At 45.1% G+C, this 20,154-nt stretch overlaps 1 protein-coding gene and 1 long non-coding RNA gene across 3 annotated transcripts in view; one reads left to right on the top strand and one right to left on the bottom strand.

Annotated features, from left to right (window-relative positions):
- Nucleotides 1-6,015, top strand: part of LOC135898809 (alpha-tocopherol transfer protein-like) — a 39,203-nt gene extending 33,188 nt beyond the window's left edge. The window contains exons 4-6 of the mRNA XM_065427979.1: nucleotides 3,927-4,142; nucleotides 4,596-4,706; nucleotides 5,615-6,015. Coding sequence (XP_065284051.1) covers nucleotides 3,927-4,142; nucleotides 4,596-4,654 — 275 coding nt within the window. The 3' untranslated portion in view covers nucleotides 4,655-4,706; nucleotides 5,615-6,015. The remainder of the gene's footprint in view (nucleotides 1-3,926; nucleotides 4,143-4,595; nucleotides 4,707-5,614) is intronic.
- The window catches only part of LOC135898808 (uncharacterized), a 190,169-nt gene that overhangs the window by 66,397 nt on the left and 103,618 nt on the right, over nucleotides 1-20,154 (bottom strand). The gene's annotated exons all lie outside the window — the stretch shown is intronic.

The following is a 20,154-nucleotide window of genomic DNA, read 5'->3' as shown; positions in this document are numbered from 1 at the left end:
GACCCCACGAGGCCAATTCCAAAGAGTGTCCTAAACAAAAAAAGGAGAAAGAAGTACCGAACATAATGAGCAAGACAAGTATGTCCCACAAGGAGGCGGCAGCGTCAGTGCAACAGCGGAGGAGACGAACCCGTCACCGGCGTGGGTAGGTCGTAACGAGAGCTCTCTGGCTCCAATTCCGCAGGTCCAGGGGAAGGTAGTTGAATTGGCATCGATAGATCACTCCAAACCATTGCTTCAAGCCAGCCGCGCAAGCCCGGAATCGAATGTATGGCCACGCTTGCCGCCGTGCGCACGAGCCTTAGACTGTCAGCGCGAGCAAGGACAGTGCACTCAGATGGCACCACCGGACTCTTGTCATCAAAACCATGCTGCGACAAATAATCGCCGCCCTGCAGCTGCTATAGTCCGGTTTAAATACGCCAGTGGCGCTAACAGCGGTAAAAATTATGAACGCTATAGACAGTCTCCTGGCTACATTGCAGTAACTTCTAACTCTGCTCGCTGAGATGACTGTGCTGTGACGTGAAATGTACACATACACAAGGCACAGACACAGTATGATGTGCAGCCCTCATCGTATTTGCCGCACCACCACCCTCCTTCCTCTTCCCATCCCACCTCTGTTATTCCCCAAAACCCTTCCCCAGCGTGGAGTAACAGGCTAGAGGCAGTTCACTGAGGCCGACCTCTGCACCTTTCTGTCATTAAACATTATCTCTCTCTCTACATGGCGAGCTGGAAAAAAATATTAATAAAAAAGAAACTGAGCAGCCGGGCTGCCTGGCTGAAACCACAAAGAAAGCGTACGCGATTCACGCTGCCGCCATTCGTATTGCATACATAAACGTGACTGCAAAAGCAGTGCGTTGGCACTAAAACATGAGTATGCAAATCCAGACACGTGTTTCCTTTAACCACTCTAAATAATATCTTCTCGTAGGTACAACGACTACAACTTTTTGACCCATTCTGATCACGAGCCTGTTTGTAAAATATTAACAAATCATCCATAACGCTTAAATACTACTTTAGTGTGACTGTACTCGTGAGGTATTTTAGAGTATGTTGCCGCCGAAGCTACAAAAATTAAACGAAAAAAAGAAGAAAAACGAAAAGAACAAATTTGAAAAACTGATTTTTCTTTTGTTTTTACTAGTGGTCGGTACTCAAAGCTGCATCATGGCTATAGCAAGATGACTGTCGTATAGTACACGCTATATCTTTACAAATCATAGGGCGAACTGCGGCTTGAAGGAAGATTATTATACAATGCACACCACTGGGGGGCTTTTCGTCGTGAATTGGTACAGTCTGCGCGTTATGCTATATTTATACGCGTTGAAACCTCGATAATTTAGATTGCTATTGCCGAAGAAGTAACGCAGTTTTTGCAACTGTAACACACTAAAATGTCATTTGCCTGCTTCTGTTTATCGCAGCCCGAGAGATTCACAAAGCTCCCGTTTCATAAAACAACAGCTTGCGTTCGTGATAAAGCGAAATCATTAGCTTTGAAAACACTGGGTAGCACTGAAAGGCAATAATATTCAAAGCCCTGTTCTTTTTCATCCCAGAAGGGAAGGAGAATAGTGCTTATTCTGCCCATTTGAGCACCATGTGTTGTACAAAATCGTGCAGTCTACACACAACGGTTTTTTGCATTGACAAGCGAGCAGCCTAAAGAGGCCTTAAATAGTAACAGAAAACCAGCTTTAAGCGACAGAGCATTCCTTAATAACTATTATCAAAATATGGGTGAAAACTCTTGATGAATAGCGGAAAAAAATGACGGCCCACATTTTTCTTTTCTTTTTCTTTGTAAGTTTTCAGCAATTTTTTTTTTAACCTCAGCATGACGCAACGGATTTAAAAGTATTTTCGCGTATTTGGGCAGTTGTGATTAAGGATACTTTTTCCTCACTTACTATCTTGACCAGCTTCGGTAGCTCAGGGGGCTATGACGTTGTGCTGCTCAGCATGATGTATGTGGTTCGATCCGGGCCGCTGAAACCGCATTGCCACAGAGGTGGAATGCAATAACACTTGTGTACCGCTATACGGGTGCGTGTTAAACAATCCCCGGAGAGAAAAAATTGCATATAGTTCTTCTTTCTAGGAGGTATAATATAATTATATAATATAATATATATTATAATACATAATATAATATAAATATATAATTTAATAATCTAGTTCTAACTTGCTAGGTTGAATATTTGTTTCCTTTAGGGTGCAACAATTTAACAGTCCAACTTTAACCAAGACCAACTACCTATAGGTGGCAGTGAACGATGTATAATTCTATGACGTGCAAGCGTTTTGGTAAGGGAACTTCGTGGGGGGGGGGGGGGCGTTGTCGCCTGCCTATCACATTTTGCGTCTTTCGTAACCAGCCTTTCCGTTCCGGTTAACATCCCAGCATTTCTTATTTATTTCGTATCTATCTATCTATCTATCTATCTATCTATCTATCTATCTATCTATCTATCTATCTATCTATCTATCTATCTATCTATCTATCTATCTATCTATCTATCTATCTATCTATCTATCTATCTATCTATCTATCTATCTATCTATCTATCTATCTATCTATCTATCTATCTATCTATCTATCTATCTATCTATCTATCTATCTATCTATCTATCTATCTATCTATCTATCTATCTATCTATCTATCTATCTATCTATCTATCTATCTATCTATCTATCTATCTTATGGCTTACTATTGGTACGTTCGACTGCTGGATGCTCGAGCACTTTAGAGCGCTCTCGTCGAGCGATTTAAATTCGGCTTGTCGAAATCGAGTACGTGGAACACAATCCCCTGGTTCATTCAGGGCGCCGTGCTCCGGCTCAGAACACTAGGAGGCGCACCCACATTCAGCCCGAGAGCGCTACAGAGATCAGACAGAAACTGGATCACGTGGCTACTAGGGCTGCTTTGGGAGCAGCTAGCACGTTCGGCTCGGGCTGGCTTTAGCCGGTTCCCATCTCGAGAAGGCGCTGCGTAGCTGCAAATCTAGTCGAAGCATTGTAGACATCAGTCGAATGTAGCATAGGTCTCCTCACACTGTCACTGTGTCCGTTTGCTATTGCAGATGCGGAGTTCGCTGACGCAGCCAAAATATTTTATACATCTTAAGTCTATCCTTAAAATTGACTTTCTAAGAGAAATAATAAGCAAACCAAATACAAGAACAGAAAACACGAGCAGGGCATTAAATTAAGAAATTTCAACACACTGACATATTGCAACAGTGAACCGTGCTCTGCGTCACACTTCAGTGGACGACGACGCTACATCAATGGTGTAGAAAGACGCATGAGGGGAAAAGTAACGCGTTAAAGTCTTAGAAATTGACTCACTAAAGTGTGTGCCTCCTTTTCGTTTTGGAACATCCCTGAAGACACTAAGCAATAATGCTTGCGGGCTCTCTGGAACGCTGTTTGTTAGGCATATTGACAGACCTGAAAACATGCCTAAAATTCAAAGTTTCAGTAGACTTGATCTTTAAATAGCGAGCACTAATTACACGTGGAGCGTCGATTAGAGAAGAGACAGTTATCATGTGAGAGAGTCAGAAAAGGTGTTATGAAGCATGGTGATGACATTCTGCTGACATTCCGCTGACGATTAAATTATCAAGCGTTTTCGTTAGTACACAGATGCAGCATTTCCTATAGCTGTGATGAACACGCGAATAAGAAGATTTTTTTTCAAATGTGGAAGCTTAGACAATAAGCCATGCATTTGTCTTTGGGTGAAGAACTATTTTTAATGATTTTCCTTGGACCAATTCTGAAATTCAATATCTATTGGTTTCAAGAAAGAAAGCTGAGGAAATGCTTACCGCACTCAGATTGAAAGCAGGCGATGACATAATCTACATTCGCACGATCTCTTCTTTCTCATTTTAGGAGCCTGGAACACCAGCATCTGTTCACTGAACGACTTTTTCCGAATCGGTATAGTTTACCTCGAACACTTTCTTCTCGATGAAGAAGTTCAAGCTAACGGCATCGTGTATGTGATGGACTTTAAGGACTTTGGCATCTACCATTTGACCCAGTTCACGCCATCAGTCATCAGAAGGTTCTTCAGGCTTATGCAGGTCAGCACAATGCACACTAAAGGTAATCTACTGCAGTAGTGAGCTACAGTGGCACGTCAGGTGGGCAAGCACGGACTCAAGCGGCAACCATATACAAATCATTTTGACCTGCCGCGCTGGACCCCTGGTTGTGGCGTTCTCCGGCTAAGGAAGAGGTCACGGATTCGTTTTCCAGCCATGATGAACACATTTCTGCGGGAACATAATGCAAAAATTTTCGTGTTCTGGGCTTCGGGTGCACGCATTGATGATGGCACTTAAATTTTACGCAGAGAGAAAGAAATAAACTTTATTGCTAGACCAGGCTTCTTAAGCCCAAAGATGGGTTACGTATGGATCGCAAATATTCAGGATAAGCATAAATGGCGTTTAATGTTTGGATACATTTCTAGGAATCTTAGCTTAGATTACGAGTACTGTCTATTGCTTAAGTTGAAGCCTTGTAGAAATTATTAATGGATTGATTCTGTTTCAGGATTGCTATCCAGTGCGGATAAAAGGAATATAAGTGATAAACAATCCCACTGCATTTGATATCCTGTTCGCAATCGCCAAGCATTTCATGAAAACCAAGTTGGTAAGCAGGGTGAGTTACTTTCGATTTGTGTCCTCGCGTGATTACAGTTACGTTCGAATTCGTGTGAATATTATAAAATGGTAAATGCTGAGACTGAGCATAATTTTTTCAGCTGCACAAAACTAAGTGACCAACAATGCCTTAACGCGCAGTGAACTTAGGTGTGTAGTATTTTGAAGGTCATAGGCTGAATAGAGCTGTGAAACTATCAACCTACAAAGCCGGCGAGGTATGTTCTCTCTTTCGTAAAATACTCTACTGGCATCAAAGTTTGTATCCATGACTTAACCATGGTTGGAACATCTTGTATATGGGTCATGTCTTAAGCCAGAACAAACCAGCCAGCGGAGGCTCTCAGGAAACGACACTGGTCAGTGGAGCAAGCGGCAGCATAATTTCGATGCCGGGACCGAGCATTGAGAACCGCTGCTGGGGAGGCCTGGCCACCAGCCAGAGCATCTAGGCCTAGAGAGAGAGAGAGAGATAAACAGTTTACTTATGAATGAAAAGTAAAGTACAAGCCCGCGGTCCGGCATCTCGCTGTCGTTATTTCTCAGCGTTTCTGTGATACATTCCGCCAGCTACGCCAAAATTTTGCTCCAATAGACAGTGGCCTGAGTCAGTCAGTCAATCGTGAGTGTGCAGAATGTGAATGAAGCATGACGTGGGCGTTATGGGAAGTGGGGGGCACTCCGCATTGTATAAGTATGCGGTATTAGGGTATCCTCAGCAAGGTTGACTGGCATGCAAATGAAAAGCTTGCCAGAACGCTCCCAGAGGAAGTAATTTCTGGAATATACACAATCATTATGCGCAACGCGAGGGAATACGAGATTACTTCTATGCGAGGGTTTCTTATCATTCACCCTTATTAGAAGGACCACGCCAACTCAAGCCTATCGTGTCCCTGCTTACAGACTCAACTTTTAGGCACTAAGTGGGATAAGCTGTGCTGCCTGGTACCGGATGACGTCATTCCCGAGGAAGGCGGCGGCACGCTCGGAACCTACGACTACGACGCTATGGAAAGGAAGTTGAAGAGCAGTACCGAATACTTCAGGGAAATGAGTAGCTACGGATACCCACGCAAGCCGAATGAATGTGGAGATCTTGAGGAATCCCAACAAGAGGAACATACTGCGTTGTGAACAGTATAGCAGTGGCTTTGTACGAGGACCAACTCGCACATTTTTTTCTGCTCTGACGTTCAACAGGCTCTGTTTGTGCACAAGTTTGCAGGGTAAACCTGCTTTTTGGGGTCGTGACTTGCTTGCGTGTGACGTCTTGTGTGAATGAATAAACTTTCCGCCGAAGCTAGCATATGTCAGAGAAAAGAAGGAACCCATCTCAAACAATCGCTGCTTCATTTGTGTGTGAAAAGCGCGTTTCTTTACAAAAAAGAAAAAGTGCATTCTTGACATCGTGACAATAGAAACATCTGCCTGCTCATGCGCCGAGAAGCTGGAACGTAGTCAAATTCGTGTCACATTATGCGAATGTTGCCCCTAGGACAGCTCAGAAGCTGGAAGGCATTTATGCCAAGAAATATTTGTCACAAAAAATTGCACACATCCCACCCACCACGGGAATCTATGTTATGTGAAACATTTTGCAGATCGCTGGCTATGAAGCATTGTTTGGATTTCCGCAAAGAGTTGCCAGGTGAACGAACGCGTTTTGTGTAAGTCGATTAATTGTGTATGTGACACGAACGTATGTGGGTGTGATATGACAGCATCAAGAAGACGACGGCGATGACGATCGCATGACGGCAATGACATGATTCTCACTGCGCATACGTTAGATGCTAATTTATACAACATGCCGATTATTGGGTTCCGCATAGGCATTTAATGAGCGTAAGCGAACGATACAGAGATTCTGACCGTGACGTGCCTCTAATTGTTATACAATCGTACCTACGTCTATGTCATGTGGTGTATGTTAAAACGACGATGGCATTTGTGTGCAGGCGAAGAAATGTTAAAATGCGATCGCCCTGAGTCGGTCATGAAGGCGGTCTGAGTCGCACAGTTTCTGCGTAGCATTAGCTGTTACGAGGATATCAGAGGGTTTTAGAATAGGGGCCCCAATAGTTTGGAGCCCTAAAGAGCTTTGGGTGCGTTTGCGTTTTGGCACGCAGTAGTGAAGAGTTTTAGAATAGGGCTTTGCGTTTGAGGATAGCCTCTTGCGCAGATAGCTTTTCTTTGGCGCCACTAAGGCGTCAAAGAAAAGCTATTAGAAATAATTTATTAACAAATACCATTTTCTGATCAAAATGGTAATTTTAACTTTTGTTTTTTAGCATGTAATTATAATTTAGATGTTATTCTATTAGCAGCAAACAATTAGTTCCGCTTAGTTTTGAGTAACCAACTTTACATGCCTTCACCAGCCAAGTTAAGGCGTGTAAGGCCTACGAGTCATGAAATCGGCAATAGAATTCGGAATCAGCGGTGTCTAATGAACCAATCTTGATAACACACGCTAGTTGAGAGAGGGCGATAACAGTAGACACTTCCATGCGTTACCACGAATCGAGCCCAGTTTGGTTATAGGTTCGAGCCGTCGCTTGATGGGTGCCGCCATGTTTGTTTACGCAAATCTTTCGGGGCAGCTTTTGGAGGTCCCGCTCAGTCAGTGAAATAGCGTGCCCGACGCCAAACCCAAACGCAGTTTTCGTCTCGCGTATGCGCAGTGGCTTCGACGCAATTTCTTTGGGGCCCCAAACATATTGGTTCCCCACAAGCTCCCTCTAAAACCTGGCCGCTGCTCCGGTGAAGCGGTCACTGACGGTATAAAAATGTGCAGCCCATTGCTTTTCTGATCAGCCCGCATGGACAGCCCTTTCACGAAGGACGAACTCAAGGCTGCGCTTGCCTTGTGCAAGCGTTCATCATCACCAGGACCCGATGGTATAACTTACCGTGCCCTATATGTAATCTTGGCGAAGAGGCCCGGAAAGTGCGCCTGCTCCTGTTCAACAGCTCTTGGCTGGCAGATGCGGTTCCCCAGGAACGGAAGACCAGTCGCCTAATTCCTCTGCTCAAGCCTAGCAAGTCGCCTGTAGAGATGGCATCATGCCGACCAACTGCGCTTGCCAGTTGCATCGGAAAACTAATGGAGAGGTTGATTCTAGCACGGCTAGAATGGTACCTCAACATAACCAGGTATATCCAGATGCAATGGCCGGTTTCAGGCGTAGAGAACGTTATCGACTTCGTGACTTACGTCGAGTACCAGAAGTCCTGCAAAAGTTAGTTAAATGTGGTTTAGTGGCGCAAAGCGGCTAAGGCTACGCTGCGTAAGGTGTTTTCAAATCGAATTTTAACAAAAGGTGTGTTGAAATCCAATTTAAGATGCAAAAGGCTATGTTGTGCGACATTTTATGTAAAGAGGCAGTTTCATCTATAAATTTACGCACGTCAGGTAATGGGACTATTGGTTCATCTCCTGTATTTACAGCAGGGTGTAAAGGTATGTGCTGTTTATATAAATTGTGCAAAAGGTTTCGTCTGTGTACTTCAATATCTGTGCATGTCACTAATATATGCATAACTGGTAGTGGTTCTTGGCATTTCTCGCATGTTTGTGCGTCTTTTGTCGTAAGTAAATAATTGTGTGTGAGGTGTGTGTGCCCAATGCGTAGCCGGCAAAAAGCTACTTCAAAGAACCTCTCCTGGTAGTTACACTACTTCCACTCACCAAGTATGGGTTTAGTAAGATGTAGCTTGTCAGCCCAATGGTCCCATTCGGGTTGCAATTTTGACGTTAAGGCCTTCCTAATTGCACGGATACTATCTTTATGCGGAAGTGTTGTGCTTGTTATGCCCTTGTACGATGTCATCAATGCACATCTATCAGCTGCTTCATTATCCAGTATCTCAACATGGCTTCGGACCCAGCAGAAATGAACTGATCTCCCGTATTTATTAAGTGCCACCATTTTTAGGATGTTCTCTATGAGGGATTCACACTCACATTTCAGATGTAAAGCTTTTAAAGCATTTAAGGAATCACTGTATACGACTGTATATTGGTGTTTGTCAGTAGTAATCTTTTTGACAACAACTCATATACCATAAACCTCTGCAGTGAAAACAGAGGCATGTTTTGGTAATCGAATACTTGTTTCTCAATTTTCCGTTAAGGCCCCCACACCCACGTGCTATTTTGTTTCAGAGCCATCAGTGTAAAATTCCATGTATTTCTGATATTTGTCCTGAAGAGCGCGGATTTCTTGTATGATGTGTTCGTGTGAGGTCTCTTTTTTCTTTAGATCTGGTAATGTCCAGTCCCGTAACTGTGTGAAATCATACCACGGGGGGAATCATTGTGGCTTTTTGGCCACCTGGAGGACTTCAAGAGGAATCCCGACAATATTCCTCATATCGCAGGACAAGCGGTCTAATCCTGTTCCGTTTCATTATGCAAAATAGGTGAGGCGTGCAGACAGGACACAAGAGAAGTGGTCCGTTTGTTGATAGTCGGCGTTCGTGTTGTCCACTTATCTTGTGTCTTATCTGCACGCCTCACCTATTTTGCATAATGCATCCTTACCAACTAGTTCAATTTTATGTCGTTCTAAGCTGTTCGGTTTATTTGTATACTATAAGCGTGAGTTGCATTGCGTGATGATGTTGTAGCACATGCGTTGCGGGATGACTGAATTCTGAATACGCAAAAAAATAAGCTGAGTAACACTCTGTGCTGCTGTAAGGGAGGTTCATCGCACTGAACTTATAAACTTGGTACAGGTGATGTTCTATAGGCCCCACTTGCCAGCCGCAGTCGAAGGTTATGTACTGGGTCAATTCATCGGATGTAAGACTGTATGGCCGAGCCATAGACACCGCCACCATAGTACTGAAGGTTACGCACAAGATACCGGTAAATACAAAAGAGGCATGTCCGGTCAGAATCCCAGTGCTTATGCGATAACACTTTCAGAATATTTAACGCTTTATTTGCCTTATTTTTTGTTGTCTTTATATGGACCAAGAAGTTTCGTTTTTTGTCAAAGATTAACTTCCAAGAATTTATATTCTTCTTTTACCGGCAGTGCCACATCGTTCAATTTTAAAACCGGGTCTAAGTACGATCCTCGTTTTTGCGAGAATAGTACTGTAACAGTTTTTTGAGTAGAGAAGCTGAAGCCATCTTTCTCAGCCCATTGTATTAGCTTGTTTATTGTGATCTGGAGCTGCCTTTCACATGTTGGTAAATTTGAGGCACGGCACGCTATTTGCAGATCATCGACGTATAAGGAGTGCATACCAGAGGGGGGAAGGACTGTTAATAGAGTTCATATTTACTACAAAGAGTGTTGTGCTAGTGAGACAGTATAGCATTTCGCCATGGATTCCTGCACCTTAATTCACCTTCATTCACTCTAATGTACCTTCATCGACTTTAATCCACCTTAATACACCCGAATTCATCTTAATCCAATCACTAATCAATCGTCACTTTGCTAATCAATAATCATCTCTTATACGCGGCTGCACATGCTTTGATTCGCTTCCCGCCTTCTTTCGGTCACGTGATATTTTTTGTAGCCCACAACGGGACCTTGAAACTGAGGTCTAAGGCTTTCGCTTATTAAGCCACACACAAAGGGATGTGTCACAAGCAATACTAGATCAGACGCACGAAGTAAAGCATCTGATCATGTGGCAGAAAAATTGTCTGGAGTATAGAACTCGCCTCAAAGCTCCCTTTACATCGGCATACCCCGTTCATACGGCTTTAAGAAAAAACCAAACTCCTCATAAACGTTGCCTCCAGCATTATCGATCCAGTTATTAGCATTTATCAAAATTTTCAGCCCCAATGGGGCGCGCAACTGGCCCAAACTAACGCGTCTCCATAGAATCCTGCGGCCCGTCCGCGGGAGCCCAGGAGGAATAGCGCGCCGTGCGAAGCCGGCGGGCGAGGAGAATCGAGGAGGAAAGCGCCGTGAGGAGGAGAGTGTCGCTACTTTCAAATTATCAAGGGGTTTTAGGTTGAACGCACCGCTAGCGCCTCTATTCGCTAAATCTGGTCACGTGCGCAAAAATCATTCTTCAAAGGAAAGGAAAGCCAATTTCATAGCTGTGTCTGCACTGCCGCCCGCAACGCCACCGCCTTCGCGAGCCTCTGCCACGCCAGTGTTGGGTATGTCATGTTGGTGCAATTTGGATGAACATTCTTGTTGTTGCCCTACGGCGCAGCGTCAATATTACTCTGAGGTGCTTCTTAGTTCTATACAATGCTTTTCAGAATTTTGTAACTGCACGTTTTCTCTAACTACATTGCGAGTTTTACTAACGAAAGTGAAGAATGGGCAGCGCCCTGTCTGTGACTCATAAATCTAGGTATTCGGTAGACTAGTTACCAACCGGCTTTTTCTCTAACCCGCTACGTCATGTATTTTCAAAGCACAATATAAGCTGTCCCTCTTGTCAAACATGTGACCAGAAAAACAAGTGATATTCGAAGCGAAATTAACGTCGCACGCCGAAATCGCTAGTGCGAGTGGAGTGTGTCGGCTGTTCATTATGACTCATTATTTATTCCAGCATAACGATACAGTTCCATAACGCACAGATCTATTCGCGTCCCGCAAGAAATCCGATCACACATATAGAGTAAGTATAAATCTCACTAGCAAAATATTTTTGATGAGAAGAGGCAATAATATTTCAGACATATACGACTCCTCTCGCGCTATGTAACAGCTGGTTAGCTGGTGAAAAAACTGTACTGGAAAAAGATACAAATGTGCGCGTATGAGTACTTACATAAACATTCACCTTACAGATGTAGTATCGAAGCATAATAGAGTCTACTTCAGTCCGTCCAAACCCATCGAACTGCGAAGTATAAAATCTGAAACCGTTTTTAGCGCCTATTGTGCCAGACCTACCTCGATCAGCGCGAAATTCTACTTAGCTTGCGTTATTTACAAAGCACGAAGCACAGACAATTTGTAGCACTTTATTTATGCGCTGTCGTTGCTTACTCAAGTCGCCTATCTTATCGTTCAAAGTACCGTGTCAAGAACGGGGTGCAACGAGCGATTTTTAGAAGTTACTCTATCTAGAATAATGAGTGAGTGAGAAAACCTTATTTCGAATGTCTGTTCGAGTTTTCTAAAATTTAAGAAAAATGTTTCTACCGATAGCGACTCGCAACGGACGACTTGTGGCATTAATTTGATCTAAATTGGTTCTTTCTTCGAGTTTTCATCTTTTTCTTTGATGTGAAAGTCTTCTTGCCGCCAACGACGCGGAGTGAACGAGCAAGCACAGTCGGCCGCCGAGCTGCACCGTTTCCTGCATTCAAGAGCGGTGGCTTTCCTGCTTAACATGGAAGCGTCGGCGGATAATATGGCGGAACTACGCACAACTCTGCTCCTGTAGGGAGCATATACAGTAACTCTAAGGGGGAAGCGCGAGGGATGAATGCGGCTGCAAACATATGCCTCATAGATGTGGCGTTTCGGTAGAAACAATATGACGTATTAGTACATTGCTTCGATGCTAATCAGAATAAAGCCGACAATAATCGTGAGATGGATTCTTTCAGAACAATATTTTTTTTTCTTATGCACCCGGAGTTTACCACCGATGAGCGATATCAACACCGAGGAGAGCACCTTTAGAAACAGACGATTTGGAATACAGGTTCATCGATGCCGATTCTATAGTGGCACATACATACGGGGAGGATTCGCTACAAATCAAACAAGGTGCGGCACACACATTGTGGGAAGAAAGCAAGAAAGAAAGATACCTGCTAATATATAGATACCCGAATTACAGCAAAATCTGAAACATTCCAAGAGCTAGAGCATGTAAGACAGAAGAAAATAGAAAAACAGAGCTGGCACCCCTGGCAGCGTATTACTAAATTTGATGCTATAAAGTAATTACGCACATTGCAGACTGCCCCGTTGCTGCGGCCAAACTTTAGAGTTGCAAGCAATAAAAGCTTTGAAACAGTAATCGAGAACCCTGCTTGAGTCGTTGATGAATGAGGTTTTTGTCTTCAGTGAACATGAGCGAAAAAGCAGCTCAGCTTCATATGGGCTGTTGTATCCAGGAACATGTGACAGCTGTAATTAAAGTTCCTCGACACGACGTGGGGTCGCTTCAATTCTTCAAAATGTTTAAACAACGACAGCTGCTACAGAGCTCCAGTTTCCGAGCGGGCCATGCACATGTATCGCAGGCCCATACTTCTGCAAAATTATACTGTGCTGTGCAAGAAGCTAACAAGCGCGCTGGGACGTTCCTTACCGAGCTGTCCTCAACACTGAACAACACCGTCCTCAACACTGAACAAACCAGATCATGGCATGGAAGGACACGCAGCGTAAAGCACGCGTGCTTTCGCTTCCCTGATCGAAATATGGCAGCTGTAGGTTCCAGTGCGGTGTGTCATTATGGCGAAACAGTTCACATATCGGGAGCAGCTTTGTTGTGCACTAAAGGAAAGAAAGAAAGAAACAAACAAACAAAGAAGTAAAGAAAGAAAGATCTCATTCAGCATGAGCTTAACCTCTCGCCTCTTAATTCAATACGTACGCTCAACTCGGGTTACTTAGAGATGTATACACTTGCAGGCCATTCTATAGACGAGGCAACCTAAAGTTTGCCCGCGCGGCACCAGCGCCGAATGCTCCCCTAGCGGACCAATGGAAGTTTGGAGGGTCGTCGCTGCGCTGGCGCGCGCCCGTGTTCTGTACGGCGGGAGCGCTCGTGCGCGTGGTTTTTGCGATGCCGAGTGCGACCTCATCAGCCAGGAAAGGTGGCACGCAATACTGATGTGTTGTTGATTGCCACAGCAGCCTCGAAAACACGAAAGGTCCTACGCCGCCCGTGAAGTTCTACAGATTTCCTGGGAAGTGGGACGATAAGGACAGACGACAAGCATGGATAACTGCAGTGCGCGGCCGAGTCGAGTAAGTCTCATACTTTCGCATTCGCGTGTAATATCTTGAAAGCGGAATAGTCATATGCCTGTTTTTAGTGCACGGCCGTTTGTTTAGTCGTGTCGCGTTGTTGAATTGTGGTGGCATCCGCCGTTTGTTAGCGGTAAATGCAGGCGTGTTGCGCCGCTAAGCTCTACGACGCGTGCTCGATTCCCAGCCACGGCGGCCGCATTTCGATAGGGGCAAAATGCAAGAACACCATTGTTACCGTGTGCTTTGATTTTTGTGCACGTTAAAGAACCCCCAGAGCTTAAAATTATTCCTGAGACTCCCCATTACAGCGGGCTTCATATTGATTTCGTGGTTTTGGCACGGTTTTGGCACTTGGAACCTCCGAATTTATTTGATTGCACTGTGCCTTCCCTCGCGATTGGCATGGACGAGCTCAAGAGAGTTATTTCCTTTTTCCAAACGCTGCAACTTAAATTACTAGTTGTGCAGGTAACGAAAGGCGCCGCGCGCTACTTGTGTGTGGTATCAGACCGTATTTAATGCAAGCCGCGGTCGTCACGTGCGTCGGGAAGCGGCAGATCGGATAGCAACCGCTCGAGACGTGCGCGTTATGTTTGTTGTTTCCCCATGCTTTCTAAGTATCTAAGTGTGCAAGTATCGTAACTTGTAGTGGTAGCACTCTTGTAGAATAATATATGCACACAATCACAGGAACGTTACCTTTGCAAACATATTATTGGGAGTAATTTAATCCCCACAACAAATAGGCACACATACTGTTTCACTCATATGCGATGCAGATGGAAGCGGCGCCAAACAGACCAATGGCAATCACAACAGTCTTCTCAGCAGTCAGCACCACTGGGACATGTGCTTTCCTACTGCAGCGACGCAGCTCTTGAGCAGCGGCAAGACACGTGTGAAACAGACTCCAGAACAAGCCTTTGTGAAGTGACGGAACCATCAAGAAGCAGCCCAATGGATCTGCAGTCACCGAGTAGTATGACAACAGAAGTTTCTGCTGCCAGTGTGACTTATGTTGTATTTGAAATAAAAGTGGCTAAATTTCTGAACATGGTGCGTACCTCTAACTCGACGTCGTCTACGATCTTGTCGGACACCTGTGACACGCACTTGGCTTTCACTATCACATCACCGTCCACAATTAGTTCAACGCCGTACACGTTCGGAAGCAGACGCTCCCCTATCGTGAGGTTGCCGCCACGAAAAAAAAGCTGTCGGCGTCGGCAGCCTTCTTGCAGCCGCACGGCAATCTTTGCATGGCTGTTGCGCAAGCAGGCGATCTGCCGCCGTCGAAAACGGAGCGTCGTGAGCACGAGCAGCGAAGAAAAGCGCGGACAACACAATGTAAACAAAGCGGAGACTGCGCCACGGCGCGACCGCCCGACTTGACGCTTCCACATTGGGGGCGCTGTCAAGAGGCGCAGTAGCGCCGCCTGGCCATGGTTTTCTTGTCTATAGTTTCACAAGTTAAACCACGAAGGCACTTTTCTTTTTATGCGAAGCATATTACGAGAGCTCAACCCAGCTCCTCAGGCGCGGCGGTGTCGCCTTCAATACCACGTGACACCGTGACGTCACGGCAGCGGAGAAACGGCGCTCCAACTCGCGCCGTCGCTCGCGGCGTCGCCCCCCGCATCGGACCTGGTGAGCGTCGAGCAACGCAGCGTTCGGCGCGACAACGAAATGTGCGCCTGAGCAAGCGCCGCACGCCTGAGCCGACGCCGACGACACCGGCTTTTCTGCGACACGAGCTCCTTAACGCTGTCGCGTTAAAATAAAGGCTTGTATGCTTCGCATCCTGGGCTTAACCTTAGCTAAGCCACAGCCATTTTTATGCGAAGCAGATTACGAGAGCTCAACCCAGCTCCTCAGGCGCGGCGGTGTCGCCTTCAATGACCTTTGACCCCATGCCATACCACGTGACACCGTGACAGAGGAGAAACGGGGCTCCAACTCGCGCCGTCGCTCGCGGCGTCGCGGCGGTATATAAGCAGCTGCGCTTGTTTCTAGGTGGCTTTGTCTCAACTCTTGCAAGATGGGCTGGGTGGGAATCGAACCAGGGTCTCCGGAGTGTGAGACGGAGACGCTACCACTAAGCCATGAGTACGATGCTTCAAAGCGGTACAAAAGCGCCTCTAGTGAATGCGGTGTTGCCTTAGAAACGAGCTGTTTCTAAGGCTCAGGCGTGCGTCGCTTGCTCAGGCGCACATTTCGTTGCCGCGCCGAAAGCTGCGTTGCTCGACGCTCACCGCGTCCAATGCGGGGCGCGTAGTCGCTGCGCCGTAGCCCATTGTCTTACACCCCTTGGCGGGTCGACGGGAACGCTGTCGCGTTCCACCCTTGAAGGCGAAGCAGAGTAACGCATGAGTTGTTTCTTCGTCTAGCCGAACCAAATATAGCCAAGCAACAGCAGTTCACCAGGCTAAACAGTGGTTCAACAACTTAAATTAAGGCTAGTATGCTTCGCATCCTGGGCTTAACCTTAGCTAAGCCACAGCCATTTTTTTCTTCCGCAATGGAAATATATAGCCTTCTTCATTACTATGATGAAAATGGGGGCACAAAGTAACACATACTTATGAAACAGAATTAAGCTTTGGTAAGTATATAAATATATATATATGTCCAATACGGGCAGCTACGTGTGCTGTCACAAAGCTTGGGCCGTGTGCATTTAAGCTGCAGAGAAAGGAACTCAGGGGTCGCTTCCGGTCGCCTATATTGCACCATACGAAAGTTCAAGCACGGAAGCCAAGATTTAGGGGTTCTATAAGGCTGTCTTCTGTCTTATTCATAAAATGGAGCTACACGTAGCTGCAAATTCGCAGGTATATTGGCCAATTCCTGCATCTTCGGTGGTGGGAAAAGCTATCTAGGCTGTACACTTATTGTTCATTTCGGGGTCTAAAGCGAACATAGCAACATCTCCGGAAGAGGTTAGCGTGGAAGAGCACAGCACCATAGTCAAGTTTCTCTTTCTCCAAGAAATAGGTACGAAGCAGATCTATGGAGAAATGCCACAATTATTGAATGACAGTAGCCTTTCATATTCTACCGTTAATCATTGAGTTGTCAATTTTAAAGCTGACCATTCGGAGTTGAAAGTTAGAAATCTAGTGGAAGGCCTGTTTCTGTCTCTGGGTCCGGAAACGTGAAAGCCACTCATGACATGTTCGTGGAGGACCGCCGAAATTAAGCCAAAAATATTGCTCCATATCTGGAAATATCGCGTGAGGGAGTGGGGCCATTAGCCACTACGACTGCGATATGAGAAACCTTCAGCGAAGTGGATAGCAGAAGTATTGACAACTGCGCAAAAGAAGAAACGTGTGGAGACGTACGTGACTCGGTTGGAAACTGTTGCGAAAATTGTGTCAAATTTTTTTGACAATCTGGCAACTGGTGATGAGATATGGATCTACCTTATGATACCGAGATCAAGGAACAGTCTAAGGAACGCAGGTACAGTGGTTTCCTCAGGCCAAAGAACTTCCGTGCGCAAAGGGTGGAGCAGAAGTAGATGGCAACATTTTTGGGGGATAATAAGGGAGTGCTGGTGAACTACCTCCGACATACTGCAACCATGAATGCAGAATAATGTGCTTAATCCGCAAAGTTGACTCCTCACACACTGTAGGTGAACCATAGGCAAAACTGACCTCCTTTCAAGTGATGCCTCATCAACCCTGTTCCCTCAACCCAGCGCACTCTGTCATCGTTTCTCAAAACTAAAAAAAAAGAAGCAACATAACTGGCCACGATTTGACAGTGCTCTGGAGGCAACTATTACTTCAATTGGTACTTGCAGCAGCAAACGGAAGAATTTTATCTGCAGAGACGTCAGTAGGCCGCAGGATAGATGTTGCAAGTGCATTTACTTCCTGGGGAAACATATAGGACAAATAGTGCGACAGTTACAGCTTCCTAGTTGACGTTTATTGGGTAAGTCGATACTCATGAGCGTCCCGTTATAACAAGCTATATGACAACTGGGTACATTTTTGAAATGAAAGGTATAGGGTTCAATGAGTACAGTGGTTAACACCAGTAAGACTTAAAATAGGTGCCAGGAAAAGAAAAAAAATAGAGACTATTGATCGTGATGGCAAACAAGTTGGTTGTTTATAAGCGGTTTGGGCTAGTTGATTCACTTGGCAAATATACATACTTCACTTAAAGCATGAAAAACGAAGATACAAGAAGAAAAACCAGCTGTCTGGTTTTCCTTCCTATGCCCTCCTTTCATATCTTACACTAATGCTCGCAACAGAGGCACGATATACCTACCACAAACCGACCCAAGGAAGGCTGAATGATTGAAGCGGTTAGTCACAGCAAACAAGCATGCATAGAAACAATCACCGTTGCCTGAAAAGTTATCCGGTGCTGTGCGTATCGTTTTTTCTAACCTCTATATGCTGCTCGCCTTATTATCCGACATATAAGAGGAGGGGTCTGTCTTTCTTATAGTGTCACCGCCCGCCGAAAACGTCTTACATCCTATTATTGAATGTTTATTCGGTGCCTAGTTGTTCCGGAGATGCGCATGGCGTTGACTCATCGATCAAATGCAAGCGTCAACTGGGAGTGGAAATAAGGTGCAGCTTGTGTCATGCATTGCTGATTGACTGATTACGAAACTGGTGGTTGAAAGCGCGAGACCAGAGAAATTTTGATTCTGAATATTCTGCATCCCTGCAAGAAGACTAAGAGGAAGAAGTGTAGCTGCCAAGGCTAACCAGACACAAGAGGCAACAACAGTAACAACAACAAGAGCGGCTATCGTGGAAACTTTTTACGGCTTCGAGGCCAACATCAGCAGCGGTCTTTGACAATGGTGAGCGACGCCATGGCACCAAGCTGTCCTTCACTGCCACCATGGCGGAGGGGCAAGTCAACAACGGCAATATGCATGGGTGGAAAGGGCCGCCATTACCACAGCCAAGGCCATATTGTCGATGGAACAAGTGATATTGCAAAACGACGCATCAGCCACAGCGTAGGCGGGGCATGAATGATTGCTATCATAATGTCGCCATATTTCAGTGGAACGCGAATAGTCTTCGCTCTAAGTGTGCGAATTAAAAAAAAAACTGGTCTCTCAGTTCTGCTTTCCAGTGTTACGTATTACAGAGGCTGGTGCAGACAACGATTTTAGATTAGCTAACTACGTTGTTTGTACGTCCTCTCGACCTTCAGGACTTAAGCAGAGCGATGATCTGTGTTCGAAGAGACCTGCCGTCGGCGTTATTAGTGCCGCAGCGTCAGACATCCTAGAATACGTAGCATGTGAACTTCGGTTTGGCCGAGTAAATATCACTATAGTCAGTGTTTATGTACAACCCTCTACAAATATTTCACTTTCGCATTGACGAGCCTCTTCCAGAATTACACAAGATATGTAATATCTTGCGGGGATTTCAATGCGCAACATGTCATGTGGGGAAGCGCCTCCTGTGACCGTCGTGGATATGACCTAGAAAGGGCAATTCAGAAGAGTGGTCTGTGTTTGTTGAATGACAGCTCAGTGACGTTTATACGGGGCTTTAATTACTGCAGCTGCCTGGAACTCACGTTCTGCTCAAGCGATATTGCCTGTGGAGCAACATCGAGAACAGATATTGAAACAAGGGGCAGTGAAAATTTTCCTATTCTAATACAGCATTCCAAACTATGATTTTCGACTTATCGGCACTTTGCAAAGATAACGAATTGGCAGGCATTTCGATACAACATTATAAGTCAAGCTGATGCGGTCAGTGATACAGACAGTCTGTTATCTCTTATAGAAGAGAAATTAAACCTTAGTTCAAAGTTGTTAAGATTTCTGAAGGTTACGCTGGTGTAGACTGTGAATACGAAAGGCTCAGAGCTATACGCCGCAGAGCTGAAAGAAAATACCGACAAGCAGGCCTGATTGAAGATTACCGAGAATTTTAAAAGATATATGATCATATGGGTCGGCAACTGGAGCACCCAGGTACAAAGCGCTGGCAGGAATCCTACATTTAACTTACTCCCCTTACACCTGAGTAAAAATTATGGAATGTTCTGCGCGCTTTTAATGGGCCAGTAGCGCACCAACAACCGTTTGTAGCTCTAGCTTTAGTCAAGAAAGTACCTGAAACGACAGTTACAAACGAGTTCTGTCACCTTATTACATGCCCAAGTACAGCAGTAAAAAACCCCTGTATACAATAACTCTGTCGAAGAAGTCAAAGCATCGATCAATTTTTATATCGATAGTCATCATCATGACCTGGATCAGCCGTTTTCATTAGAAGAATCAAATAACGCACTTGTATCGTGCCGCCAGAGGACAGCGGCTGGACCTGACGGGTTCACATATGCTGCACTGAAAAATCTTGGTTCTGTGGCCCCAAAAGCTTTGCTAAAATTACGGAACGATGCGTCGATATCGGGATGTCTTCCTCCTTCCTGGAAAATTGCACAAGTGATTTCGATACGAAAACCGGGTAAAACTCCTTTATCACTAGATTCTTT

The sequence above is a fragment of the Dermacentor albipictus genome, chromosome 3 (genome assembly GCF_038994185.2).
Source record: "Dermacentor albipictus isolate Rhodes 1998 colony chromosome 3, USDA_Dalb.pri_finalv2, whole genome shotgun sequence".
Lineage (NCBI taxonomy): Eukaryota > Metazoa > Arthropoda > Arachnida > Ixodida > Ixodidae > Dermacentor > Dermacentor albipictus.
This window is presented reverse-complemented; position numbering and strand designations above follow the sequence as displayed.